The following is an 18,973-nucleotide window of genomic DNA, read 5'->3' on the forward strand; positions in this document are numbered from 1 at the left end:
ATCATGTTGATTCAGTAGACAATCCCTCTCCAAAGTCTTCACTTTCTGCAGATGTGATACTATCCCTGATTAGCAACGCTACTCCACACCTCTTTTACCTACCTCCCTGTCTCTTAAGAAACACCTAAACCCCGAAATAGTCAGCAGCTATTGCTACCGTTATGGCAGCCAAGTCTCCATAATGACCTCAACATTTGACTCCAGAGTTCAGGCACAACCCGTACTTCTCGTCTAGGTCATACCTGCCCTCGAAGAGATTTCAATGATCCAGTAATCTGAAATCCTGCCTCCTATACCAAATTTTTCAGCCACACAATCAACCTATTCTTACCCTCATCGGTGTGTGGCACAAGCAGCAACCTAGAGATTATTACCCTCAAGGTTTTGCTTTTCAACTTCTTCCCTAACTCTCTATATTCTCTCTTTGGCGCCTCCTCCACCTTCCTACCTATGTCATTGGTTCCAATATGTATAATGACATCTGTCTGCTCACCTTCCCCTTTACAATGCTCTGGATCCAATCTGAGACAATTCTGACTCCGGCACTTAGGAGACAACATACCATCCAGGTATCTCTTTTATCGGATCAGAATCTCTTGGCTGTTCCCCTAACTACTGAATCCCCTATCACCAGAGCAATCCCCTTCTTCTCCCCCACCTCCGCCTTTCCTTCTGAGCCACATAGCTCGACTCAGTGCCAGTGAACTTTTTCCTGGTAGGCCACTGAGATACGTTGCACTATTTCCTTTTCTTCTCCTGACAGGCACCCACTACCTGCCTCCTGCAAATTAGAAGCTATAGGAATGTAGTCATAGAAATATAGAAAACCTACAGCACAATACAGCCCCTTTGGCCCACAAAGCTGTGCTGAATATGTCCTTAATTTAGAAATTACTCAGGGTTGCCCATAGCCCTCTATTTTTCTAAGCTTCATCTACCTATCCAGAAGTCTCATGAAAGACATTATCGTATCCACCTCCACCATCATTGTCGGCAGCCCATTCCATACACTCACCACTCTCTGCATAGAAGACTTACCCTGACATCTCCTCTGTACCTAAGGTAGATAGTCATCACTAACTACCACCTCTGCTTTTTCCAGTAGGAGCCAAAGGTCATCCAGCTGCAGCTCCAGTTGCCTAACATGCCCTGTAAGGATCTGAAGCTGGATGCAATACTCCCATGTTAGACATGAAGAACACACACAGTTCCTGGACTTATTTTCACTACATTAATAGACAAAGAAAGAAGGAAACTTACTAGAAACTTATCAGCCTCTGCCTCACCTCAACAAAGCCTCAAACCACTCTACCTGTCCCACTCCCAATGATGTCCTCTCTGCATAAAACTCTTTTTACTGGTCCTTGCCAAATGCTTAATTGTCACACATTTACTGAATGACCCGACTGGCTCCACTGTTTATTTTTCAAAACTTGCACTCAAAATCTAAGGCCAATAACTCTGTTGATTGCAAGAGTGCTGGAAGACCCGAGTAGTCCATTATTTTTTTTCAAAGCTTGCACTCAAAATCCACAGGCCAACAGCTCTACCGATTGCCATATTTTCATCAATTATCAAAGCATCGAGGAAGGATGAGAAAAGGGTAAACAGGTAACTTTATGTAAAACCTCACACTATCATATCAATTTTCTTTGGAGCTATGATTGGGAAGTGATCCAAATTTACAGGATAAATGAGGGTTTTGGATGGAGTGGACACTTTAACAGATCCAGAGGTTGTAAGATAGCTATCGTGAGGGTGAAAAATGTATAGTAATTGTTTTCTTCGTGTCCAGCCATTAACTAGAAGGAACTTTTAATGAGGAACTTAAAACCATTTTTAAAAATGACCCAGCAATCTGTATAATAAGTTATTTTGTCTTTCACTTCATTCAATAAGAACTTGGGAAAATAATAAGGTGGGCTATGAGAAGGGGCGCCCAGTAGCTCAGCTCTCAGCAGGCAAACCAGAGGTAAAATCAGCAGTGTTCAATGGTCAGAGATCACCTTTCACCATGCAAGAAGCATTCGATATTGATTTGTTAAACAGTGAAATAATTTACCACTTAAATTATGAAATAAATACTAAAAATCTTGTTTGGAATATTGGTCATAAAGTGGGAGCAGCACAGAATGCAGTGAGCAGAGAAGCTGCCTTACTGTTCCTGGGATTTAGGTTCAATCCTTACATCAGGTGCTGCCCATATGGAGTTTGCATCACCACCCTGATACCCTATGAATTTCTCTGGTTTCCCCCCACATCACAAAGATGTGCAGATTGGCGGGCTGTTTTGTAACACTCTCCTGAAGATCCTACATAAATGAGAGAGAGCTTGAGAGAGTGAGAGTGAGGGTAAGGATGGGAGAGAGAGAGAGAGAGAGAGAGAGAGAGAGAGAGAGTGCAGAAGATAGTCTTTTTAAGTTCTCAGTCTTCTTAAGTGCAAATTCTTCACAAAAAAATCTGTAGAACCTGGAAATCTGAAAGAAAAACAGAAAATGATGGACACACTCACCCAGTCACATTGATTTGAGGAGTCAGAGAGAGGTACAGCATGTTCGCTTTAGCACAATGAGACCACCCCAATAATCAAACGACTATTTATGCCAATCCCTCATAAATCCCATTTTATTCTCTCCACATAACCCTCAACCTCTTTAGCTGCTACTCACCTACATGGTGGAGAATTTACAGTGACCAATTAACCTACCACCCTGCACATGATTGGAATGTAGAAGGAAACGGGAGGAAACTCATGTGATTATAGGAAGAAAGTGTGTCAGAGATAACAGTCTTGTTAAGTTTCCAGTCTTCTTTGGTACAAATTCTTCACAACAAAAAAAAATCAGCAAATGGTAAAGTTCTGAAAGAAAATCAGAAATGATGGATATGCTCAGCAGGTTAGGCAGCTTCTGCAGAGAAACCAAGTTAACATTTCATCAGATCTATGAAGTGCTAGAAATCAATTTTGTTTTTAAGTTTCAGAGAGGTGGGTGAGGGTGAGGGGGGCATGTGTACAGGGAAACAAAGAAACCACCTCTTATAGGAATGAGATAGGAATGAGATAATGAGAAACTGGATAAAAACAGATGGTGGTGCTAATTGAAGGAGTGTGACAAATACTTATAGGTGCAATTGATCTGCCTGGAGGAGTAAATGGAAGGAGACAAATGAGAGCAGAGTAGAGAGAAACAAAGCTGGAAAGCTACAACTCTATTTCAAATCCAACAATATCCATGTGGCTATCAGTCACCACTTTGTGTCGGCAGTCTGCAGAATATTAATTCACATCCAGCCTGCTACCATTCTGATGAAATACAACATGTGGACAGAATGGACAAGCAGACACAAGATAATGCAGATGCTAAAATCTTCACTTAAGAAACAGATGGTGGAAGAATCCAGTAGGTCATGTAGCATCTGTGGAAGCAAAGGGATGAGGGGTAGGGGTGAGCAAGGAGCCCAAACTGTTTTTCTTAGATAAGGGGCCCAAAGTTGCACACAATTCTCTGTGTGGTCCAATCAAGGCCTTATAAAGCCTCAACAGCACATCCTTGTTCTTATAGTCTAGTCCTCTTGTAATAAATGCTAACATTGCCTTTGCCTTGCTTACCATTGAATCAACCTGCACATTAACCTTTAGGAAATCCTGCACAAAGACTCCCAAGTCATTTGTACTTCTGGTTCTTAAACTTCTTCCCATTAATCTATGCCTTTATTCCTTCTACCAAAGTGCATGACAATGTAGCTCTCTACACTATATTCCATCTGTTACTTCTTTAATAATATTCTTAATCTGTCCAAGACCTTCTGCAGAACCCCTTCTTCCTCAACAGTACTTGCCCCTCTAACTTTGTATTGTCTGCAAACTTGGGTCAAAAGCCATTAATTCCACATCCAAATCATTAATGTAAAACGTGAAAAGAAGTAGTCTCAATATAGACCCTGCAGAAAACCACTAGTCACTGGCAGCCAACCAGAAAAATATCCATTTATTCCAATTCACTACACCCTACCAATCAGCCACTGCTCTAGCCATGCTAATAAATCTCCTGTAATACCATGCGCTCTTAACTTGGTAAGCAGGCTTGTGTGGCACCTTGTCAAAGACCTTCTGAAAATCCAAATAAACAACATCCACTAATTCCCTTTATCTATCCTACTTGTAATCTTCTCAAAGAATTCCAGCAAGTTCATCAGGCAACATTTCCCTTGAGGAAACCATATTGACTTTGTCCTATCTTGTCCTGTGTCACCAAGTACTCCATAACCTCATCCTTAATAATTGACATCAACATCTTCCCAACCATTGAGTTCAGGCTAATCTGTCTATATTTTCCTTTCTGCTGCCTCTTTTCTTTCTTAAAGAGTGGTGTGACATTTGCAATTTTCCAGTCCTCTGGCGCTATGCCAGAGTCCAATGATTCTTTAAAGTTCATTACTAATGACTTCACTATCTCTGCCACTACCTCATTCAGAATCCTAGGGTGCAGTTCATCTGCTCCAGGTGACTTATGCACCTTCAGGTCTTTCAATTTTTTGAGCACCTTCTCCCTTGTAATAGTAACTGAACTCACTTCTGTTCCCTCATATCCTTCAACATCTGGCACACTGAAAGTGTCTTCCACAGTGAAGACTGATGCCATCTCCCTGTCCCCCATTATTAGTTCTCTGGCCTCATTTTCTAGAGGTCCTATATCCACTGTCATCTTTTATTTTTTCTGTACTTGAAAAAAGGTTTTTCTATCCACCTGGATATTATTTGCTGGCTTGCTTTCATACTTTGTCTTTTCCTCCTAATGATTCTTTTAGTGCTTTCTGTAGGTTTAAAAAGTGTTCCAATCCTTTCTCTTCCCGCTCAATGTTTCTTTATTGTATGCCTCTCTTTTGCTTTTATATTAGCTTTTACCTCCCTTGCTTAGGAGGATGATGGCACCTAACGGTGACTCCTTCTTTTGCATCTTCAGGGTACTAACATTTAACATTCATTCTTTGGGGCATTCCTCATGGATGTTGTGAAGAAAAAGAATTTCAGGATGTGATATTGTGTACATTTCTTTTGATATTAAATGTACCTATTAAAACCTATTGAAATGTTGACAGCCACAGTTGCACTATTTTGTAATATGAGTATTTCTGTTTTTGGAATACATCTATCCTGCACCATTCTCATTTTTCCCAGAAAGTCAAGCCATTGCTGCTCGCTGTAATTTAAAGGGCTTAGAAATTTAAGAGTTAGTAATAACCTGAGCGGTAGGAGACAAGTAAATTAATTTAACTCAACGAATAAATTAGGCCCAAAATTAAACTTCTCTAAGGTCTTAAAAAGATAATTCCACTCAATCCTATCGAAGGCTTTTTCTGCATCTAAGGATAATATACACTCTGATACTTTTTTGGATGGTGAATATATCACATTCAATAACTGACATATATTAAAATGTGAGTAATGATTTTTAATAAATCCTGTCTGGTCATGTGATATAATAGATGGTAAAATATTTTCAAGTCTTCGAGCTGAGGTTTTGGATAAAATTTTTGCAACAACATTTAATAAAGAAATTGGCCTGTATGAAGAACATTTCTAAGCCCTTTGAATTACAGTGGGAAACTAGACAAGGTTGCCCTCTTAGTCCTTTACTTTTTGCTTTAGCTATAGAACCCTTAGCAATAGCATTTCGAGAATCTAAGGACATTTCTGGTATACTAAGGGAAGGTATAAATTTTGTTATACGCCGATGATATTTTACTTTTTATCTCTAACACTGAAACTTCTTTACTTTTGGTTCTTTCGTTAATTTCCAAGTTTAGTTCTTTTTCAGGATATAAGCTGAACTTACATAAAAGTTCATTAAAGTTCTATTTGCTTTAAATGACCTAATGTCATCAAATGCCAAATTTCCGTTCCAAGTTGTTACAAGTCAATTTACATATCTAGGTGTAACAATTACTAAAAATTTCAAGAACTTATTTAAAGAAAACCTAAACTCCTTATTGAATTATGTGAAAAAGACGCTTTCTAAATGGTCTCCTCTTTCTTTATCCCTAATTGGCTGAATAAATTCAATTAAAATGAAGATTCTTCCTAAATTTTTATATTTTTCAGGCCTTACCTATTTTTATTCCTAAGACCTACTTTGATTCTTTAGATTCAATTTTAACATCTTATATTTGGAATAATAAACAAGCTCATTTAAGTAAAGTTTACCTACAAAGAAATAAAGAGATGAGTGGATTAGCCCTACCCAATTTTAGGTTTTACTATTGGGCTGCCAATATAAGGAATATTATTTTCTGGTCCTATTAAATTTATTGTAAAGATTGCCCATCATGGGTCTCCTTAGAAGTAAAAAAATCCTCTATTGTCTCTCTTCTTGGATCATACTCTTCTTTTTCAGCAAATAAAATAACAGATAAAATAATTGTTAAGCAAACTTTAAGGATTTAGTCTCAATTTAGGAAAATTTTTGGTTTAGTGAATTTTTCATTATCATCTCCCATTCTCCTTAATTATTTTTTTGTCCCTTCCATGACTGACAAAGTCTTTAAGGACTGGGATGAATTAGATATTAAGTGTTTTTGGGACCTGTTTATCTCAGGATCTCTTGCTTCATTTGACCAATTGTCAACTAAATTTGCACTCCCAAAAACACATTTTTACAGATACCTTCAAATTAGAGATTTCTTATGTTTCCAATTAACTACTTTTCCTATAGGTCCTGATAAAAATTTACTGGACGATCTTTTAAATTTAAAACCTTTTGTTAATGTTTCTATTACCGGTATCTATAACTGGTTGATTGATTCTAGACAAGACTTTTTAGATAAAATAAAAAAAAGCTTGGGAGGATGACCTAAATTGTCAGATTTCAGATGATAGATGGAATAAAATTCTTAAACGGGTTAATAAATCATCTTTCTGTGCTCGTCATTCTCTTCTACAATTTAAAGTGGTTCATAGAGCTTACATTTCTAAACAGAAGCTGTCCAGTTTTTATCCGAATGTTTCTCCACTTTGTAATAAATGCAACTCTGCTGATGCTTCTTTAATTCATGTTTTAATTTTGCCCTAAAATTGCAAAGTTTTGGCGGGCAGTGTTCCATACCTTCTCACAACTTTTTAGGGTCCAATTTGATCCAAATCCCCTTACTGCCTTGTTTGGCATTATTGCAAATGAAGATATAACTTTAAGTTATATCTTAGTTTAAGTTTAAGTTAAGTTTAAGTTTAAGTTAAGATATGCTTTCATCCCTCGCAGCACCTCCTTCCAATTTACTTTGGCCAACTCCTCTCTCATACCACTGTAATTTCCTTTACTCCACTTAAGTACAGCTATGTCCGACTTTACTTTCTCCCTATCAAATTTCAAGTTGAACTCAATCATATTGTGATCACTGCCTTCTAAGGGCTCTTTTTACCTTATGCTCCCAAATTGTCTCTGGCTCATTACATAACATGCATCCAGTACAGCTGATCCCCTAGTAGATTCAACAATAAACTACAGGCAGTCCCCGGGTTATGTACAAGTTCCGTTCCTGAGTCCGTCTTTAAGTCGGATTTGTACGTACGTCGGAACAAGTACATCCAGTATTATTTAGCGTCAGTCAAACGTTTGTCTTAGTATGTAGCACATATTTTACCTTTCTATGTATATAAAACACTTAAGAAACGTATGTATTCCAATAATTAAACCACTGCGTTGCTTAGTAATAATTGTAGCTTTCATCAGGGCAGAGCCTTTCCAATGCTCCATTACTCTCACTTTATCCTTTATCCTTTAAAATAGTTCAGATCGTTGACCGACTGTAGCCTAATGTTTTTCCAATGACCGATGGTGTTTCACCTCTTTCCAAATGCTTTATTATTTCCACTTTATTTTCAATCACGATTGCTTCCCGTCAATGGAACAGAAACACTGCGGGCGTCGAGTCCTGACCTCCGCCGGCTCCTGAGGTCCGCTGGGTCCTAAGGACCACCGCACACCATCAATGGAACGGAAACACTGTGGGCGGTGGGTCCCGAGCTGTGCCGGTTCCCGAGGTCCGCTGGGTCCTAATGACCACCGCACTGCAACAGGCCAAATGGGACAAGTGGGGGCTGTGCTGGGTTTGGGTATTTGATCCTCCACAATATTGCGCGTGGGAATTTAAACTGGAGGTGGCTGTGTTTTTTTTTAAGCAGACAAGTTGCGAGCTCAAAATCAACCTGGCACGGATGGTATGGGAGACACTGGATCGACAACAACCTGGCACGGGAGCGGTCTGTCAATGGATCGAACTCGTGAACCTCCGTTCTCCAGCCTGGGGCTGATCTCACTGCACCACCAGCCGACCGGAACGGAGGGGGGGGGGGGCAAGGTCAGGGTCAATCTTACTAAGAACAATTTAAGCCAAATACAAAGTTAAACACTAAACACAGTGACAACGGCAACGACTTAAAATGGCAGGCAGCGTCATGAAATGGCGGACGGCTTTCTCCTTTCTTGGTTCGTAAGTATGAGTTGTCCATAAGTCATATGTTTGTAACTCAGGGACTGCCTGTACTCTAAAAAGCCATCTCTTAAGGATTCAACAAGTTCACTCTCTTGAGATCCATTAGCAACCTGATTTTCCCAATCTACCTGCTTGTTAAAATCTCCCATGACGATAATTCCCATTGTAATCTGTGGTCCACATCCAAGCTACTGTATAGGCCAGTATGTAACAGCCATCAGGATCCTTTTACCCTTGCAGTTTCTTAACTCAACCCACAAGGACTTCTTCCAATCCTATGTCACATCTTTCTAATGATTTGATTACATTCTTTACCAGCAGAGCCCCCCTGCCTACCTTCCTATCCCTCTGATACATTGTGTAACCTTGGACATTCAGCTCCCAACCACAACCATCCTTCAGCCATGATTCAGTGATGGCTACAACATCATACCTGACAACCTGTAAATATGTAACAAGATCCTCCACCTTATTTCTTATACTCCGTGCATTGAGAGATCTAACACTTTGAGTACTCTATTTGCTACCCTTTTTGATTCTGCATCTGTAATGAACTGATAATCATCCTACTGGCTTCAATTTTGTCCTATCATCTGCCTGCCCTTCCTGACAGTTTAACTGCATCCCTAAAACTTCTCTCTTTACAGCAACATCTTCCCAACCACTGAAATTAGGCCTACTGACCTACAATTTCCTTTGTTCTGCCTCCCTCCCTTCTTAAACAGTGGAGTGCCATTTTCAATTTTCCAGTCCTCTGCAATAATTCCAGAACCCAATAATTCTTGAAAGATCATCACTAATGCCACCACAATCTCTTCAGCTACTTCTTTCCATCTGGTCCAGGTGACCTACCTACCTTCAGACCTTTCAGCTTCCTAAACTACTTCTCTTTAGTAACTGCAATTAAACTTACTTTTTCTGATGTTCTTGAATTTCCAGCATACTGCTAGGGTCTCCCACAGTGAAGACTGATGCTTAATAAGTTCATCTGGCATTACGTTGTCCCCATTACAACCATTCCAGTGTCATTTTCCAGTGGCCCAATATCCACTCTCACCTATTACTTTTTATATATCTGAAAAAAAACTTCTGGTATCCTCTGATATTTTTGGCTAGCTTATTTTCATGGGTGCCATGGTAGTGTAACAGTTAGCAGACCCTATTACAGCTGGAGTTTGGAGTTCAGTCACAGTGTCTTCTGCGAGTTGTCTGTACGTCCTCTCTGTGGAACATGTGGGTTATGCCCAGGTGCTCTGGTTTCCTGCCAGTCCAAAGACATACCATATAGGTTAACTGGTTGTTGTAAATGATCCCACAAGGGCCTACTCTGCACTGCAGCGCTAAGTAAATAAATATTTCATCTTTTCAATAAAGTATATTCCATAACGGTATCTGGTGTGAGTTTGATATTGTGTGTGCGACGCGGCATAAACTTGATTCTCACAGAACCTGCGTGTACGGGAGGCGGGGTTGGTGAGTGGCTGGATTTCCTTTTCCCCTGGACATATACCAGCCTGTTGGGTAAGTGTTACAACTATTATAACATTGCCTTTATTACATGCCTTTTCTATTTCTACTTCCCATTGAAATTTACATATATCCCACATCATGGTGAAAGCTTGGGGGCCTGTATATAACTCCCATCAGAGTTGTTTTACCCTTGCAGTTTCTTAACTCTTCCAATAAGGACTCTACATCTTCTAATCCTAAGTCACCTCTTTCCAAGGATTTGTTTTCATTTTTTTTACCATCAGAACCACCTTGCACCTCTAGCTACCTGCCTGTCCTTTTGATACAATGTGTATCCTTGGATAATAAGCTCCCAAGTATGATCTCCTTTCAGTCACAACTCAGGGATGCCCAGATCATATCTGCCACTCTCTAACTGCACTACAAAATCCTGTAGCATATTCTGTATACAGAATGCATTCAAATAACATCTTCAGTCCTGTATTCATCACCCTCTTTGGTTTTGCCTCCATGTTACTCTTCAATTCATCCCACTGACTACAATTTTGCCCTTTCTTCTGCCTGTCCATCCTCACTGTCCCACAATACACTGTATCAACTTGTATATCAATTGCCTTATCCTCAGCCCTATCACTCTGGTTCCCATATCCCTCCCAACTTAGTTTAAACCCTCCTAACAGCTCTAGCAAACCTACCAGCAAGTTTTTTTGGCCCCATTCAGGTTCAGGTGTAATCAGTCTTTTTTTATACAGGTCATATCCTCTCCAGGAGATCCCAATGATCCAGAAATCTGAAACCTTGCCCAATGCAGAACTCCCTCAGCCACCCATTTATCTGTATCTACTCCTGCCCTGTCTAGCATGCGATACGGGAGTAAACCAGGTATTACTACCTCAAAGGTCCTGCCTGCTCTTCAAGCTCTTCTGTAACTCCCTGAACTCACTGTGCAGGACCTCTCCTCCCTTTCTAGCTATGTCATTAGTGCCGATGTGCACCACAACCTCTGGCTTCTCACCCTCCGTCTTGAAAATCTTCTGCAGCCATCCGAGTCAACTAGGGTGCTCACACCTGGGAGGCAACACACCATCCTGGCTTCTTTCTCATGGCCACCGAATCTGCAGTCCATATCCCTACGAGTCTCTTATCACTATCCCTTTGCTTGACTTTACCCTTTCCTACTGAATGTCAGACGCAGTCACAATGCCACTGGCCTAGCTGCTGCTGCTGTGCCCTGATAGGTCATCTTCCCCCCCCCCCCCCCAATATTATCCAAAAATGTATACACTGCTGAGGGGAATGGCCACAGAGGCACCCTGTAATGACTGCTTAGTCTCCTGGTGGTCACCCATTTACTATCTGAAGCCTGCACTCTGGGTGTTACCACCTCAGTAAAAGTCTCATCTATGAAGTTTTCAGCATCCCAGATAGCCGAATACATCCAGCTGCAGCTCCACTTCCTTGACATTGCCAGTAGGAGCTATAGTTGGGTGCATTTCCTGCTGATGTAGTCATTAGAGAAGGGCCCTGAAATCCCACAGTTCATAGGAGGAGCATTCTATTGACTGAACTACCATCCTGCTTACACTTGTTATACCACTAACTTCTCAAGCTTATATCCTGTGCCTGTTCTCACCCAAAGCCTGACCACTCTGACACTGTGCAGTCATACAACGGCCACTCCACTTAAACCTCACTTCATTTTATTGGCCCTTGCTAAGTTACGTTAATCCAAACAATCTCCTGCTCCATAGAGAAGATCCAACTGGACTCACTTGCTTTTTAACACTGCCACATTAGTTCCACAGGGAACTATGTCCAACTCACTCTGCAATCTCCCACTCCGCAGACCACCCACTGTATAAAAAAAGTTAACCCTCAATCTCCTATTGACTCTTTCTCCTTTCAGCTTAAACATATGCCCTCTCAACTGTGATTCCCCATCACAGGGAAAAAGACTGCACGCATTACAACGGTTATAAGCAGAATTTGTGATGTCTTTTTCCATTACCTCATTTACTAAACAGCTGGGAGCAATTAATCTGTGCCTCTCATGATTTTATACACCTCTATAAGATTAGCTCTCAATATGTCATGCAAGCAAGGAAAATAATCTTAGCCAATGCAATCTCTCCCAAAACACAATCCTTCAAGTCCTGGCAAGATCCTTTTAAAACTTCTACAGCTTTTCCAGCTCAATAACATCTTGCCTATAATAGGGTGACCAAAAGTGCATTGATAGGCAGATGTAGATTGTTGAAGGAGAGAGGGTTGGAAATAGTGACAATGGCCAGTAAGTTTTATGTGGAGACAACAAAAAGCTGCAATGGTGGATTCTGATAAGAGAATAAGATATGAATGGAACCAGATAAGGGAGAGATGGTAGGAACAGACAGAGTAGGAGATAGGAGACAAAATTTGTTGAGCATGTTGGTAAGAAGCCGATGGAAGTACATGAAGGGACGGGAAAAGGAATGACAGTAATGTAAAGCATTCAGGACGCACAAGGTAAAAGGGATTAAATGGGAAGAGCGGTGATATTCTGAGGCAATGGATCAATGATTGCATTGACAGAGAGTATAGTAGCAAAGGGCCAAATGGCTCTTATGATTCAGTTATTTCTATGTTTCTAGAAACAGTTTGGCATTTAATTTAATAGTGCAATTCTGCAGATAACCAAACAGTGAGTGGCTCCATTCTTGTTTCTGCAGTTTTGATTTTAATAAAAAATGCCGACCACCACCCTCAAATCACCCCTAGATTCTATAGCAATGGAAACACAGGAGACAGCAGAAGCTGGAATTTGAAACAACAAGGGAAGTCTGGAGAAATTTAGTGGGTCGGGCAAAATCCATGGATTGAATTGGATAGTCAATATTTTGGGTCAAGAGACTAACTATGATTTCAGTTTGAAGGGCATGGCTTTGGAGATGAAACTCATGACCTTAATATTTCTCATAAGGCTTCTTCTAGCCTTAGGTATGTACATTACTTTATGTCATCAATTAACCCATAAGGTCCTCTGAGTTAACTGATAATTGGAAATCTAAGACCAGTAGTGTCCAAGAGTGTGAGTATTTAATAGGACAAAATGCCAGCACAGAGCAAGGCACTGCCATGTAATAAGAATATTTAATGACATGTCAGCCACCTTACAGAGATATTCCCAACCATGGTTACAGTAAAATGAAACACAATTATCAGAGACATACTCCGACCTACAGTACATCCATAATTTGTGTATTCAATGATCAACTCTCTGCAAGCCAGCTGCAGAGCAACTCCCCGATATCCTGCGAAGAAATCAGATATCGGGCAGACATGAGGTAAAATTATGTGTGTTCTCACAGCTAGAATGGATCTGACTTGCACATTTAATAGCCAAGACTCCTGTTCACACCTGCGTTGCAGTGACTTGCAGGTTAGTTTGACCTATTTGTCAAATGAAATAACCAAGAGAGACCAAGAGCTGACTAGTTCCTTCATGTTGCCAAAAAATTAATCATTAAACAAGATGAAGTAAAGATCAAGTATTTGATCTTTAGCCTAAGCATCCCACAGCTTCAGCCAGGCTCAGGAGTCTTCAGCAGGTCAGAGGTCAGAGTTAGAGACTCTGCGATGTCAAATCAAAGCATGATAAAAACACAACTTTGAAGCACTCACACAGTGCTGTGGCAAGACTATGGATGGGTTTGGGATTAAATCGTTACCATTTGAGAACTAAGTGACAAACACAGCTTGTAACTGGCAAAGCCTTGTGCTAAGCTGCTTACTTGACTGGTCCAAGAACGAACACAAAGGCCTCAATCATGTGCATTTCTTGACCCAAGACCACCCTGTTGCTCTCCCACAGGTTTTGCCAATCTTTGATGTGACTCCTAAGGCAGAAAATCTGACTGTCCAAAGCCCATCCATCAGTCAAGATGACTCTGCTGCAGACATGCAATGTGGCCGTGCTGTGCACTGTTAACTAAATTCCATGGATGTGGTCAGCTAAAATACGATGGCATGATTCTCTTAGAGAACCTTAGATGCCAGAAAGAACAACCATGCAAATGAGCTGGTTAATGCAGCATTTTGGTGCCTGAATTATTGCTGTTCACTAAAGCAGGACCAGAATGCAAGAGTTCCCTCAAGTCCAGAATCTAAAAGAACTTCAAAAGGAGTATTAATTGACCAAGTGACAATAGAATTTATAGCAGATAAACAGTATCCAAATTTCTCCCAGCACTCTTCCAGATTCCAGATCTCTATGTTCCAGTGGATGCTCCCAAGATGTACAAACACCATTATAACCATTGCCTGTGCACACACTACAAAACATCCACACCGTGCTAAAATACCAGAGGGAACAGATTACAAAGACATTGTAGTCAGGGCTCTTTACTCCAAGATTCAATGTAGAACTGCCCGAATAAGTAGTCTTCCTTTGGCGTGGTGGGTGGTGTGTACTATTAGCCTAACGCTGGAAAAGATACCATGGGACTGGGTGAAATGATTGTTTTGTTTGTAAATGACCCATTCATCTGGCAGAGTGTGAATCAGCTTTATTCTTGTTGCAGTCGGTTTCTAGATGGGTGAAGGTTATTCCCAATTATTAACATTCTTAGGAACTTCAGCCAGAAACTTGGATCTTTAACAGTTGTTCAGGACAGAACACTTATTCCAGTAACATTTAGGATTGGTTTTGGAAGGTTGTGGGTGATGCCTGTCGCCTTGCATAGGTGTGAAAGAAGGGTAAGCAAAAAGGTTAATGAACTAAGTAGCTAACTTGCATTTTTCAATTTGAACGTTGGAGCCCAATGAACTTTCATAAACCAATGTCCTAAACTTAGACCTGCAGACGGCAGACAAGTCTTTCAGAATCAGGATTCAGGCTCTGAGTGTAGATGGCCATAGAGAGGAACACACACTCATGTGATTTAGTCACTTGTCTATTCTATGCTTAAAAATTTCTTGCTCCGGGTCATATATATATGCTTATTCATCAGTATGATATATGCCGAAATTGTTCTGTAACTACAGGCTTTCCATGATATCAATGTGAATAAAGGTATCACCACGTGAAGTCTGGTCTCTAGAGTCATTTTACTTCAACAGTATGTCTTCTAGCACTTGCTCTTGACCTATGGGGTGTAGTCATCTGCATTTAATCCACTATAAACCTAACTGAAGTCTTGAGAATGAAATGGGATTGTAAGTAACCAAAATGCCTTCTTGGACCAGCATAAGCTCCTCTGCATAGATTACAATAGCTTGTCAATTTGAGTAAAAGATCTAAGAGAAGTTATTCAAGAGATGGAAATAAAGAAGGAACCAAATCTCTTAATTCCACTAACAAAAGTATTGCTTTACACCAAATGTCTACAATACATCTCTAAAACTTTGAGCATTTATCTAGCCATCACATTCATTCCCCCTTCAAATTTAGGCTCAATATCTAGTCAAAAATATAATATTTGTCCTAAAGGTATCTCTAAAATTGGGTGAAAAATAAGCCCTGAAATTCTATAAAAAGAATTTCTATAATTTAAAATCAAAAATAAATTCACATCCCCTATAATTTGATTTTTAACCCTAATGTCTAAATTCAGTAAAAATAGGATTAAGATCATTTGTAACCCTGTCACCCCATCTAGCCTCAACACCATGCTAAATCTTTATAAAATCAAGTCATAAAAATAATCTTTCCTTTAATAAATAAATCCCTCATGTGTGTGCATAATATATGTGTTTCCATTATTATCTGTACTCAGGCAACTGCTGTGTCCTTGTCGTGCCTAATAAGGCCATTGCACATCCATCCAGGAGATGTTAAATTTACTTAACGCTTCTGAAGAAGGTCCAAGAACCTTCAAGCTTTATCTCTGACAATAAACTGTATTCCTTCAGTGACTGGAAGACAATCAAAACTTCTCCCTAAATTAGGTTATTCGGAAGTTTCTGTTCTCAAGCAGGCTGGCGGATCTGTTGGCAAGTGTTGCTGCGTCTTTGACAAACTTGTAGCCAAACAATTTCATCGCTGGCTCACACACTTGTTGGACAACTCTGGCAATCTTGAATGGCAGACCGAGTCGCCATTTCTCGAACTGCTCTGAAGAGTTTTTGTGCGTTGAGTAAACATTGTCACTGGCCTTGGAAGCTTGGGTGTTTTCGTAAATCCACTTCTTGACCTCAGGTGTGAAGGGAATGCCAGCAAAGCGGTACATCTCCTGTGCTCTCTTCAAGGGTTCTAGAGCAATGTCCTCATAGCGCATCAACATGAAGCGATCCTTGAGCCAAGGTGGTTGGCTGATACCAAGCTGTGCTGAGGCACGGAGGTTCTCGCAGTTCCCTCGGAGTTTACTCACCTCCTCATCATCAGGCACTTCTCCTTCATTGGCCCATTTCTTCCACGCTTCATACTTACTGGGGAAGGCCACCATCCGAGAAGCCAGCACAGCCCTGGGATCCCTCACCAGCTGAATGATCCTAAGGTTAATCCTAAGGTCCTCCACCAGCGGCCGAAGAAACTCCAGCTGCCTTAGCCGAACAGTCTTCATGGCCACGTGCTGCTTCTGGAGGCATGCCTGAGCGGCCAAGGTCATGTTGAGGAGCCCGCAGTGACGCAAACGACAGGGAAACCTCTCCGTCCCCCCTCTTTTGGCCGGAGTGCAGACCGCTCCCTCGCACAAGGACTTGCTTGAGCCTCGCCGGAACAGGAAGCCTGTAATATGACGGTCAGGCATTGGGAACAGGAAACTTTCTAATGCATACAGATCACACAGCATTAACTGCTGCACCACGTCGCGATATATGATGGACGTGGCCACACCATTCATTCCACCTGGTTCAAATGTAACTGTCTTCTCCACATGCCACAGTGGTTCAAACAGGTAGAATATATTGTTGTTCTGGTTGAAGAATTCACCAACAAACGAAGAGCCTGTCCTTGTCGTCGCCATCAACAGCAAGTGTTTCCTCTCCACCAAATCCTTTCTTTCCTCCCTTCTCGGCACAGCCTGCAATGATGAGCAGTTTCTCTGTGCTTTCAGCAGCTGCCAGAGAGCAATGTTTGAGCTCGAGAGAAGGGAGTTGTTCTCAGTCAAGGCTCTGGCTGAAATTGTATTGTTTGGCCCCACCAATTCCATGTGAGGTAATTTCAGCGTAAACTTGTCTGATACCCTGAAGAGAAAGAAGGTAACATATTAATAGAATTATCTTCAGTTAATCCAGACTTTAGATTTAGTCGGTGGATGTTAGAAGAAAATAAGGAAAACATATCAGAAATCGGCATTACAATTTTACCAACAGATCAAAATTATAAAGAGAGGCTATTGCTAGATAGACACTATGAATTACTATTAATATAAACAATTTGTCAAAGTATAGATATCATAAATGGGGCCAGCAATGGATGGGCATTATACACAGAATCTATTAATGATTCCATCTTATCAGTGGGATCTGTCAATGGATCAACATCTACATAGAACAGATTGTCAACAGACTGATGTTCCAATTACAGCCAACTGATGGCTGAGGAGAATAAACAAATTTTTACATTTACGCAATAAATCCATATTATAAATAGGATGTGTCCGTGCATTATTACACTGAAAATGTATCAGTTTGTTTATGCTAAAGAACTGTAAATCAATCAGGATTAATTATTATTTATAACACCAGTTTCACTCGCTGCTGGATGGATATCTGGCAGCATAATAGCATTAGAATATGTTTCTGGTGCAGCAACTAACCAAAATGAGATCAAATCCCAACACAGTGTGAAAAGGTGGAACCAGGAAACAAAGGAGGTCACATCGACAGGGTGAGAGGTCAGTCTCTACCATGGCTCCCATACTGGTTCACAGCTAATCAGCACCTGCACTGAAGCAACACACACACACGAAATGCTAGTGGAACTCAGCGGGACAAGCAGCATATATGGAGGAGAACAAACGTAAGCATTTTGAGCCAAGACCTTCCATTTGGACCTGCAATGAAACAGCCTGTACTCTATGGATACCAGAACACATCACAAGTTTGGTATATGGTAGCACATATTTCATTTCCTCACAGACTATACCCTTCCACAACCAATGCAAAAAAAAAAGCACAATTGAATATTACAAACAAGAGAAAATCTGTTGATGTTGGAAATCCAAGCAACACACGCAAATAATGCTGGAGGAACTCAGCAGGCCAGACAGCATCTATGGAAAAGAGAACAGTTGATGTTTCAGGCCGAGAACCTTCATGAGGACCCTTTTCCATATGTGCTGCCTGGCCTGCCAAGATACTGTCACCCTGGACAACTACAGAAGGTGCTTTGGAACTCCAGTGGATTCAAGGTACCCTGTAACTATACATCTCCCTTCATTATCTCAGGGCCAGATCCTTATTCTCTCAACACAACCTCTGGAGTATGAGGGTTAGTTAACCCTTTCTACAATTTAAGGAACTGTTCATCTATCACAGTTTATTTGCACAATCAATGCTGAGCTTGTTGGTAACAGCCAAACCTCAGTTTATTTATTAAGGAAATATACAAATAGAACACATCAACTGTTTGGGATTTATAAATAGAAATCTAGGCAGGATTTAGTGAAAGAACAAGGAGTGGAACTGCCATGCACCCAAACTGCTTCCTGAAATCACTGCCCATACTTCTCGCACTGAGCCGGATGTAATTAACAATAACAGAACATATAGCTACAGCAGTAGACTACTCACCCCATCAAACTTACCCCACCATTCAATATGATCATGGCTGAACTGCCCCAGGTCTTATGAAATCTTTTGTGCCAACACCCTATGGTCATGAAAAAGTTAACTTCTTTCACTTTACATACTCACAAATATCTAGCCTCCTCTGGGGAAGATAAATCCAGACATTCATCATTCTGCACAGCCAAGTTCTGAATGTTCACCCCCTGAACTTTTAGCTAGGTCCTTCATTTGAAACTCATCCCCTGGTGGATGCATCTCAAGAAATCATTTTGCCTTCTTCTACATCTTGTATGTTTAAATACAG

The 18,973-nt window shown here is 40.7% G+C and overlaps 1 protein-coding gene across 2 annotated transcripts in view; it reads right to left on the bottom strand.

Moving 5' to 3' along the window:
• Positions 1 to 13,081: 13,081 nt before the first annotated feature.
• Positions 13,082 to 18,973, bottom strand: part of LOC132378929 (carbohydrate sulfotransferase 3) — a 112,046-nt gene continuing 106,154 nt past the window's right edge. For both annotated transcript variants that reach the window (XM_059946282.1, XM_059946284.1), the window contains one exon: positions 13,082 to 17,121. In XM_059946282.1, the coding sequence (XP_059802265.1) occupies positions 15,882 to 17,121 (1,240 nt within the window). In that variant the 3' untranslated portion in view covers positions 13,082 to 15,881. The remainder of the gene's footprint in view (positions 17,122 to 18,973) is intronic.

Source organism: Hypanus sabinus, chromosome 21 (assembly GCF_030144855.1).
Source record: "Hypanus sabinus isolate sHypSab1 chromosome 21, sHypSab1.hap1, whole genome shotgun sequence".
Taxonomy (NCBI): Eukaryota; Metazoa; Chordata; class Chondrichthyes; order Myliobatiformes; family Dasyatidae; genus Hypanus; species Hypanus sabinus.